The sequence below is a fragment of the Betta splendens genome, chromosome 19, assembly GCF_900634795.4.
Source record: "Betta splendens chromosome 19, fBetSpl5.4, whole genome shotgun sequence".
Lineage (NCBI taxonomy): Eukaryota > Metazoa > Chordata > Actinopteri > Anabantiformes > Osphronemidae > Betta > Betta splendens.
The window spans coordinates 2990023-3001286 of record NC_040898.2 but is presented as its reverse complement, the minus strand read 5'-3'; the positions used below and the strand labels follow the sequence as shown (position 1 = coordinate 3001286).

The 11264-nt window shown below is 40.0% G+C and overlaps 1 protein-coding gene across 3 annotated transcripts; it reads right to left on the bottom strand.

Moving 5' to 3' along the window:
• Window positions 1-1553: 1553 nt before the first annotated feature.
• eme1 (essential meiotic structure-specific endonuclease 1) lies at window positions 1554-10772 on the bottom strand. Of its 3 annotated transcripts, none has more exons than XM_029134442.2 (9): window positions 10615-10772; window positions 7665-8431; window positions 7355-7482; window positions 7053-7142; window positions 6514-6635; window positions 6017-6155; window positions 4409-4524; window positions 4138-4327; window positions 1554-1831 (listed from the first exon to the last, which is right to left on the bottom strand). In XM_029134442.2, the coding sequence occupies exons 2-9, from the start codon at window positions 8272-8274 to the stop codon at window positions 1655-1657; spliced, it is 1572 nt and encodes a 523-aa protein (XP_028990275.1). In that variant the 5' UTR covers window positions 8275-8431; window positions 10615-10772; the 3' UTR covers window positions 1554-1654. The 3 variants fall into 3 exon arrangements, with proteins under 3 accessions (XP_028990275.1, XP_028990277.1, XP_028990276.1); XM_029134444.2 differs by having other exon boundaries at window positions 7665-8037; window positions 10615-10757; XM_029134443.3 differs by lacking the exon at window positions 10615-10772 and having other exon boundaries at window positions 7665-9035.
• Window positions 10773-11264: the final 492 nt, after the last annotated feature.

Here is an 11264-nt window from a genome sequence, read left to right as displayed (position 1 = left end):
TCCACATGCCAGGCTGCTCTATTAACCACATGGCTGGGACCTCTGTAGGAGTCATGTTCTTTGACTTCTCCAGTGCTTTTAACACCATCCAGCCTCTGCTACTGAGTGATACGTTGTTGCACATGGGAGTGGACCAACAGCTCGGAAACCTGTTATCTGCAAATGTTCTATGACTTGGTCATTGTCGGCCTGATCATGGATGACAGGGACAAAGAATACAGAGACCCGATTCAAACAGAGAGAGTAGAACCTTATAATCTGGGTGTTCACCTGAAACACTGGACTGGTGACACAACACAGATGTACTGTACAAGAGAACACAGGGCAGACTCTTCCTACTGGAGGCTGAGGTCTTGGTCTTGGGGAGTGCAAGGAGCATTACTTATAGTAAGATCTTTTATGACTCTGTGGTGGCCTCAGTCCTCTTTTATAGAGGAGACTGGAGAGGTCAGGAGGAGGAGGAGGTCAGAGAGAGGAGGATGGTAGCAAAGCTGTCATTTATGCTGGAGAACGACTCCCACCCCCTGTACAGTGGCGTCTCTAAACAGCTCCTTCAGTGAGAGACTGTTACACCCTAATTGTCTGAACCAGAAGCTGCAGGGAGACTCTACAATCAGAGCTGCTCACAGTGAACCACTAGACTCTAAGCACATTGTGCAAGAACCTTTTCTTTCAGAGTGAAATAACCTATGCAACTATGTACCGGTACATAAGCAACTTATATTTTTATAACTTATGATTTGTATGTACTGCATTATTACTATTATTATTCTTTGATTTCTCTGCTTTACTGCTACAGTAACAAATACATTTCTCCCACTGTGGGACAATTAAAGGTTTATCTTATCCTATAGATGACAATTTTAAATCAGATATTAATACCTGGCCTGAGTACCAAGAGTACCAGCTTGTTGACAAAAGGCTCCGCTGCAGCGTAAGGAAAGCAGTTTGTAACTTGTACTACCTGTACGCTCATTTGCACTGTCAAGTGTAGAGAGAATAGTTTGCATGCTTTCCACATGCCTGCGTGGGTTTTCTCAAGGTATATGAGCTTCCTCCCACAGTCCAAAGACATACAGTCCAGTGTAAGCATCTACAGTATACTGTTTGTGGCCTTGTGATGTGTTCTTATAATGGATGAATTAAAACAACATATTAAACAGACTTGTACAACAGACATTAATGACATTACTATAAAAATGTACCAACCATTTGGCAAAGTTTATCTGCAAAAATACTGCACAATTAAACATCCACTTCAGCGGTTTCTCAAGTTTTTGCCACTAGAAATGTAGTGTGCATTCTTATTAATGCCTTTTACCAGGTACTTAGTGATAGGGGAACTCTGCATCCAACCTGAGCTTGCAACGGTTACAAAATATGACATGAGAAAAAATATTGTTAACTGTGCACAAAAAAGCCCTGTGGCACATCTTCCAATAGATTCCCCACAATATGGAATCTACCAAATATATATATATATATATGATATATGTATATATAGCCAGGGTTGTGTTTACAGAATGTCTATAAATAAGCATAGTTAACATGGGTGAATGTAGGGAATGCTCTTTAATAATGAAATAGTAGTAAATTGAACAGAGAAACAAACTGTTTGACCACAAAAGGAATCATTAATCATATTCAAAATATATCAGACTGTGGAGTCCAGAAACTGCTCAGGATCCCAGGAGTTCATCATGATAAGGAGGCGTTTGGAAAGCTCTGGGCCAACCCGACGAGTTGTGGAGGTCACCCCTTCTCCTCTGCGTATTAGAAGGTCAGACAGCAGAGAGATCTTGTCGCCGTCAGTCTTACACAGGCTGTATGCCTGGGAACACAGGACAAAAATCCATTCCAATATGTCCAATGACTGGAAATGTTTGTATTCAGCCACAGTCGTCTTGCAGACTTAACTTAATAACATAATAGGTTCAATATAGGGCTGCAATGACAAATCAATATAATAATTATAATAATAATCCTTCATTCGTCATATGCCACACACAATGTCACAATAAAATGTAAGTGTCTTACTCAAGGACATACCTGGTGCCAGCCAAACCCCGAACCTTCTGTCTCTGTGCTCCACCAACTGAGCTACCAGGCCACCAAATATTTATAATATTTACAATATTAGCAATAATAAGCGATGATGGAACCTATAAATTATGTTTTGCTGTTATTGGTTTTTGTTATTAACATAGCAGCCAAGATGAGCAGGCACATGGATCATTACATGAGTAGTTTTTCCTGCAAGGAAAACAGCAACCACTAAGTACCTCCAAAGGGTAAAAGCAAGTCCTGAGAAGCTGAATGGGAGGCAATCAACACCTACGCTCTTCCTGGTCATCAGGTACCCCGCTGGCATAATAAGCTGACCAAAAAAGAAGATGGAAGCCACTGAAATCAAGACAAGGAAGCTCCTTACAATGCATGGAGGGTTTTACCTAAAATCCAGCACCCTGAGACTGTACAATAAGCGGAAAGAAGGAGGCTGCTGATTACTGAGCATCAAAGCCACTATCCAGAATAAAACAACTAAGCTACATGAGTACATCAGTAAGATTGCCCCAACAGATGGTGTGCCTAGTGAATATGAAAGCAGAAACCAGAGAAGAAGGGGAAGAAAAAAGGAGAAACCCTCACTGAAGAACTAATCCCTGCACGGTATGTACCACCGACAGATAGGAGAAGTGGCTGATATCAACAAATCCTAGAAAGGCAGCAGAGAGGCACTGATCAGGAGCGGGCTCTATATAAACACATGCACACACGCAAATGCACACGCACGACAAACAACATCTGAGATCTCTGTCAGCACAGAGAGCTTTCACCTCTCTCTGTATGCATCTGCTTCTAAAACTGAATTCCATTCTGTAGCTTGTTTCGAAAAAATATTCGCCTACAACAGTTTAGGGCAGGTGATAGTTTGTGAGAGCCAAGGACTGTGTGTCTGACACTCTGACCTGCAGTGTGGGGTGTGGACTGTACTGGCCTTTTTCCTCTTAACCCTCTATATGTCAAACTTTAGACACAACACGGACAGCTATGTCAAGCAGAAGTTCTCAGAGTTCAGATGACTGTGCGATTTTCGGTCTGATCACCAATGAAAAGTATAGAGGATTCACTCGGGACTTTGCGGACCACTACCTCCTGATCAACGCAGGGAAAACCAAGGAGATGGTGGTGGATTTTCGCCGACATCCAGGGAATGGACATTGAGAGAGTCGACACTTATAAATACCTGGGTGTGCATCTGCACAATAAACTGGACTGGACTCAACACAGAGGCACTGTACAGTAAGGGTCAGACCAGACTCTATCTCCTGAGGAGACTGCAGTCGTTTGGAGTGAGGGGAACACTCCTGAAGACCTTCTATGACTCTGTGGTGGCATCAGCCATTGTGCACAGTGTGGTCTGCTGCAGCAGCAGCATAACAGTGAGGAAAAGGAAGAGACTGGACAGGGTCATCAAAAAGTCCAGCTCTGTCCTGGGCTGCACTCTGAACACCATGCAGGAGGTGGGTGAGAGAAGAAAGATTTTGCAGATCCTTCCTACCTGCTGCTATCAGACTATACAATCAGAACTATTAACTACCTCCCGCTACCCACTGCATCAGTGGTGTATATAGGAATCTCCTCTGTGCAATATTCATGCAAACTCGATGCAATATTGCAATATAAAATGCAATATTTATATATGTATAAAATTTGCAATAACTATTTTGTGCAACATTTGTGCAAACAGGTGCAAGATTCATATTTAAACAATATGCAATACCTCTTTCAATAACTCTATACCCACATAGTGCTGTACTGTGCCAACACAACTTTGCTGTATTTCTCTACTTCGTACTGTGCTCTGTGCTGTTGTGTGAAGCAATTTCCCCACTGTGGGACAATTAATGTTTTTTTCCTATTCTTAAAAGGTCTTATGTCTTTATAAGTATCAACAAAATGTTTCCGTATTTTATCAATTTGTTTACATTATATCAACAGAATGTTTTTTGTGTACAAATGATGAGATGTCTATGTAATAAAATGAGGAAAAAGCTAAAATTATGAATTTCATAAGTTGCTGTTGCTTGGTCTCCATACGTTTCAGTTTTGATTGTGTACCATGAGTGGATTTACCTTCTTAAGTCGGTGTGGGGAGGGGTAAGCTGCCACAATGGCTGAGGCCATGTCAGAACTGACTTTGTTGAACTGTTGGATCTGTCTCTTCCACACCTGTAGCAGGCCTTTGCCAGCTTTATCCACCCGCTGGCCCCCTGCCCACTCACTCTCAAGGTAGAAAGAGAAGCCAGTCTCATCCTTCTCTCTCCTTAAAATCAAAAGGGCATAAAAGACAGTCTTGTTTGATCTAAAAGGAAGGGTTTTATAGAGAAGAACTAAGATTGCTTACTTGAAAGGGGCTTCTGCAACCGCTTTGGTTGTCAAAGTGATGTGATTGGAGAAGTCATTCCAGGTCGACAAGAAGTGGACAGAGACACCAGTGTAAAGCTGAAGATGTACCACTGCCTAGAGAACATTACATAATAATAACAACAACAACAACTGTAACATGAAATCCGTTTCTTTGGTCCCTCATTTCTGTAGGGACGGCTCACTACTTCCCAAAGGCCTACATTAACAAAACCGACATATAAGCAGTAAATGAATTATCCTTAATTTATACATTAACATATTTCAGAAGTTTGAGACGTTTACTCAAATCTGCTCATTATGCTGGGACTGTTTTTCACACTGGTTCAATCTGGTGGTGTTTTTTATTTTCTAAATTTCTAAACATTATCTTATTTAGGTTTTAAAGGGGTTTAGTGCAATTATTATAGTATTTTAGTTGTTATTAGATGCAAAAAGTACATTACATATTACAAAGCTAAATTATTTTGTTGCTTGGCTAAGTTCATTAAGCAAACATTCAAAATTTTTAATTAATGTAGGAGATACACTTTTTTACACTTTTGTGAGTTTTATTTTTTATGTTGTGCTACATAATCAATACTTGGTAACACCTCCTCTGGCAGATATCACAGCTTGCAAACGTTTTTTTATAGCTAGCTAAAAGTCTTTCAATTCGTGTACTTGGGATTTTCCCTCATTTTACTTGCAAAAGGCTCCTAGTTCTGTAATATTCTTTGGTCACTGTGCATCCAAATTTTTGGGTAGATCTTAAATGGATTGTGTTGGCCATTCCAAAACCTTCAACTTGCATCTCTTAAAATCTTTTTGTAGTAGATTTTAAGGTATGTTTAAGATCATTGTCCCGTTGAAGAAACCATCTTCTTTTTAGCTTCAGTTTTTTTTACAGATGGTGCCAAGTTTGCTTTCAGAATATACTGGTATATAGTGAAATCCATTTTCCCCTCCACTGTGCAGTGTTTCCTGTGCCACTGGCTGCAATACAACCCCAAAGCATGATGGATCCACCCCCATGTTTAATAGTTGGCTGCTCCTTTTTTCTATCAAACATGCCTTTGCTGATTGTGGCCAAAGAGTTCTATTTTAACTTCATCAGTCCACATCAATTATTTTCAAAATATATTGGGCTTTTGTAAAAGTTCTGTTGCATACCTCTGATGATGGATTTTATGATGGGGACACAGGTAGGTTTTCTTATGCTGACTCATCCATGAAGGCCTTGAATGTGCAAGCATCGCTGCACAGTGAAACAATGCACCACTTATCCTGTCAGGGGTGGTTACAGCGAATGATTCTCATGGTTGATTTGGGAAGTTTTTACTTCTGTATCCCCATCCTGATGCAACCCCTCTCTGAGGGGATTGAGCCCGCCACCTGGGTGCATGAAGCGCTAACCACTGCGCCAAATGGCCGAGATGTTAAAGTTCCTCTGTTATATTTCATAAATACTATACCTCAATTTTGGCCTGAATACTCTCATAAAATTAGAAAGTCACAGGTCTGAGTAATTGTGTCATACCACAGTGACCTTGAGGGAGACTTAGGGTTTTCATTTTCATTTCTTGTGTCTTCGAGCAAACTGACCCACCTCTTCTACCTCAACTCGGGACACCTCAGGTAGCTGCCCAGTTCCACCATTTTTTTTCCTCTTTACTGGTTTTCTTCTGCCCTGGTCCTCACTCGCGACATCCTCTACAAACTTCTTCCGGCTTTGTGACTTCTGGGAGCTGAGACCAGAGAAAGATTACAGTATGTCTCAGGACATTCCGTTTCAGCAGTGTGGCTGCACCATTGTGTTTGACACATTTTCAATTTTCACACATTTTTACACCATTTCTAGTTCTGCCACAATGTAATTGATCGATGATTCCGGTTACAGCTGCTGGGTGCAGTAGCTGGCTTGCACGGGACTAAGTGTCATTCCTTGTCATTTTCTACCATTTTATCGAGTGCTATACTTCAAACTTCCACAAGTCACATTTTCTCTAGCCACTCCACCCACTTAATCAGTCCCAAATTTAGCCCTGTTTCAGTGAATTAAGAACAGCTCCAAATTGAATGACGTTACACTCTATTCTTTATTACCTGTAGTATTTTTCCAGGTTGATAACAACCAGGCTGAGGATCTTTCCAGGGCTGCGCTTCTGCTGCTCTTGCACCCAGGATGTCAGAGTGGGATCAGAGATGGACCTGCCACACAGCTCTTTCTGTGTTTGACACAGTATGTCAAGAGGTGGACCATTCAAATAAAATGCATGGACTCCCATTGCCACATACATGTTACCCAATAAATGATGTCTGCTAAGATATTGAACATCCATTTGATTGCAAATTGTAATACTGTATTGACATGTATACCGGTTAGACCCCTTGGTAAATAGAAAAAAAAAGTAGGACACAGTAACTGTGGGGGACATTGACTATGAAGTATGTATCCTTACTTTGTATATACAGTTATGTTTGGATTTATTAAAATGAAAATAATTACTTTTAGAATAAATGATGAAACTCATAATTCTCTTTATATTAAGTGTATTCTGAAATTCACCTAGGGATGCATCACCATCACTAAACTAAAGTGTCTGGAACCAGAAACGTTACACCGCTGGTACTGTACCACCCACCTGAATGTAGCTGTGAATCAAAGTGATGAAATCATCCACCGTCATCTGCATCACAACAAGAGGCTCTGGTACCAGCAATGCATCAACTGGCTGAGTGACAAAAGGAGCAAGTCACTAATTTCTTATATCGAAATTGGTACACATAAAACTGCTTTTTGACTTCATGGAATATGCTATTTGTTTAAAGTTATCACATTAAGGTCACATTATTATCATTAAGGTGTGACAAATATAAATCCATAACTCACCTAAATTATTTAAGCAATACAAAGAGGAAACCGTGTGTGTACGTGCATGATCACCTGTGCACAGACAACCCTTCTCATCCAGCTTACACTTCGTGGAACAGGTTGTTTCTCTATAGCACAACTACAACCCAGCACTTGCACTGATGCCAGCAGAGTGCCACCTCCTTCCAGCTGTAAGAGAGCTACAAAAATGTGCATAATCAACAATATTATAAGCACAAGCCGATAGGTACAACCATTTTTTAGAACCATGTATTCTAAAAAGCAACCTCCAGTACATTTTCAGATACCAATATGCCAAAGCAGAGTCCAGGGTGAAGATTCACTTGTACACTGCCAAGTATGTCAATATTTATTCCCTTACCTGGGTCCACAGCCACCACAATGTGCTTAATGCAGTTCTCTGGCCTCATGGCCTTGGCAGCCTCTGCTAGGCCCTTCCGCACTGCTTTCTGATTCTCTTGTTCCTGCCTGAGTGGATTCTTCTCCCTCTGCAGCATATCCCTGGTTAGCGCTCTCCTCAAATCCTCCTCTACGGAGGGTTGTATGTCCTCCACTGTATGCAAGGCTGGTTTTCTTTTGACAGGAGACATGTTTGTGCTTCTTTCACTACAAAAAGGCTTTAGTGGCTGCTGCCATTGAATTGCTGCTACCTCCTCTTGAAAATCTGGGAGCCTGTGGTTGACTGTTCTCCCTTGGTTGAAGATTGGTGCGGGTCCTGACTCTTGAATGTCATCCTGCCAAGAGGAATATGACTTGGCCACATTGGGCGACACATACTGCTGAGCATCTTTTCCATTGGTTACAATATAAGAGGTGCTAATCTCATTATCCTGTCTCTGTTTGAGCCTCTGTGCCAGAGGAACATAAGGTGCATCATCATCAGAATCACTACTGATGTTGATTGCAAGAGGTATGAGGCATGAGCCATTGTAACCATTGTGGGTGAAAGGAGACGGCTGCATCATCTGCATCAGAGTTGTTTAAACTGACCAACTCAATTTGTTCTGTGTAGCTGTCAGTTTGGCTGGAACGTGGCGCAGACTGGAATTCACATACAGGCGGCTGCTCATCCAGATCACTCATAGAGTCACTGTAGCTTCTCATGTTCATTTATGACCAACAGCGTGCCTGATTGTGAGATAAGATAAGATCAACCTTTATTCATATTACAGTGAGGAATTTTCAATGTTTTTTTAAGAAGATTAGGGATCCAATAGATATAGAAATGTATGACTTCTATGACTATGACAACCTATGACAAGAATTTCCCAATGTAAGTGAGTGTCATTGTATTCAATTTCAAAGGAACTTTTCGTAATATTTAGCGGATCACTGGGAGCAGCTCTGGTTGTTGCAGGAAGAGAAGGTAAGGAATCATTGCAACAGGAGCTGCTTTGTCATAGCCCTTAACAGACCTCACTTCTGTCAGACTGTTGAGTTGTACAGTGTAAGAATGATGGGAATGAAGGATCTGCAGTATTGCTCCATCCTACACTGGGGGTCGATCAGTGTCTACTTAAGGAGCTGCACAGAGCCTCCACTGCCTAATCTGATGCAGCGGTGGACAACCCAGGACAGAGCTAGCCTTCCTGTCCAGCTTGTTCAGTGATTTCCTAAAGAGTACCTCAGCCTCCTGAGAAGGTGGGAAAACCTTATCCAGTTGGTAATGGGAGGCCCTGATCCTATAGGCGTTGAAGCAACGCACTTTGCACAATGGTTGTCTATGTCAAATACTACTAGGAGGATGTAGTTCTCCTTGAAGCACAGATATATATATATATATATATATATATATATATATATATATATATATATAAAATTATTGGATGTTTGCTGTGATAATAGTCTATGAAAGTACTAAGTAGAACTGTAAAGGAACTGTGACATAGTAATATGAGGAACACGCTTTATTAAGATCGAAGATTATTCAAAGCCAAGTTTTAGAATAGAGGCCAATTGCATTTTTATACATTCCATCGGCATATTTCCAAACAAACACAGTAAATTCCATAGTTTCCTAAATTTTGCAGTTTTTTGTATGCTTCCTTACGAGATTAGCTTTGTTTACTACAGTGAGTTTCATGGCACTTTGCTTTTCACATATGGCGTCAGGCCATCATCCTTGAGGCCACTAAAAAGGGATGTGAAACTCTTAACAGCGAACAACGGAAATGATCTAATCCTTAATTTAGCCTACTGCAAATGCAATAATTAAAATAGGACAGAATTTATGTATGTTTGTAAATATACAAATGAAATATATTGGGAAAAATGCAACTGGCCTAATATGTAGTACTTTGAAGGAGTGATAATCTACTAATTTAAGGGAAAGGATTTATTTGAAACCAAAGTTTGGTCATTGGTGTTTTGTTTGTTTACCATATGACAGTTGAGTAGTACTTTACTCATAAAATATACAGTAAAATGATCTGATATTTGTGGTATCAGTGGTAGTAGTGACATAGGACATACTTAATAGAACTTTGAAGAATCTGTGATGTACTAATTTGAAGAACTTATTTTATTAAAGATGTAATTAAAAATGCAAATTTGGTCATTGACATCAGTTCAACTATCTGTAGGATACTTTAATCCAAAACTATATAGTAAAATGAGTTCGTATTTGTTGTGGTAGTAGCCTATGATGTCCTAAGAAGGACTGCAATGCACTAATTCGAGGAACTATTGATGTCAAGGCTGTTTACTGTAAGATACTTTACTAATGGATTACTCCAAAGGTATAAAATTAGTTCGTGCGTTGTGGTAGTGTTCCATGAAGGAAAGGTAATGTACTAATTTGAGCAACTCATTTTATTCAAAGTCAAGTTTTAGAATAGAGGGAAATTGCCTTCTTATACATTAAATTAGCCAATATTTTCAAACATACACTGTGAATTCCATCATTACTTAAATTTACTGTTTGTTTCCTTAAGACATTAGTCCTAGCAGCATCTCCATTTTTCACTTGAGTAAGTCTATCGGCTCTTCTCAGTGGATCGAAACAGTTACCGTAAATATCGCACTTCAACTTTAGCAACGGCTTGACTATGGAAAAGAGCCGCTCATTTAATCGCGGTGCTAGACGACCGATGCAGGCGCATTAGATTAGACTGTTGCTTTTAGATAGACTGAACGCTACTGGAACGCGCCTTAATAAAACCATTTTCAGTGAGTACGTTGGTGCTGGGCACATGTAACTGTGCATAAACTAACCATGAACTATCATCGAAGAGCGACAGAACCTTTTTGTCAACGGAAAAACAGCTAATACTGTGTTAAAAGCGGCTGCGGTTGAGCTATAGTATACTCACGATTTCTGTTGTTTTGTGCACAGCCATTAACAAATAAGTAGGAAACCTCAAGTTAACGTTAGTTACTTCTTCTTCTGTTTTGTTTAACGGCGGATGGCAATGTTAACGTTTCATTACCGCCCCCTAGCGCAATCCCCTAATTTAAATCCTAACTAATTTTAATATTACGAACAATAACAATTGTGCCTTTTTAAGTAAATATTTTATATAGGTAAGTATCTATTTTGTTGTGCTGTTCTGCTGTGACGTAAACAAATCATGCTTACATATATGCATTGGTTATTCTTATTTTTATTCTTATTATTATGTGATAATATTGATTAAGAGTCAATATTTGTTTTTGAATATGTTAAAATAAACTACAAAAAATATGATAATATTACATAAACGCAACGTTGAGCGTTGTTGGGCGTAGACTCTCACTCAGAGCTGTGGTCTCATGGAGCTGCTACGTATCGACAAAGCAGTGTCCCATGATTCGCTGCAACAAGAATGAGACTCTGCAACATCTTTTAATTAACTGCTATAGAGCTCAGGAAGTTTTGTACATGCTGAAAGGCCTGGGCCTGGATTTTGAAATAACCTGTAATTCCGTTATGTACGGGATACTGGAAGAAAGATGGACTCCTAAATGAACTGAACTCTTCCAG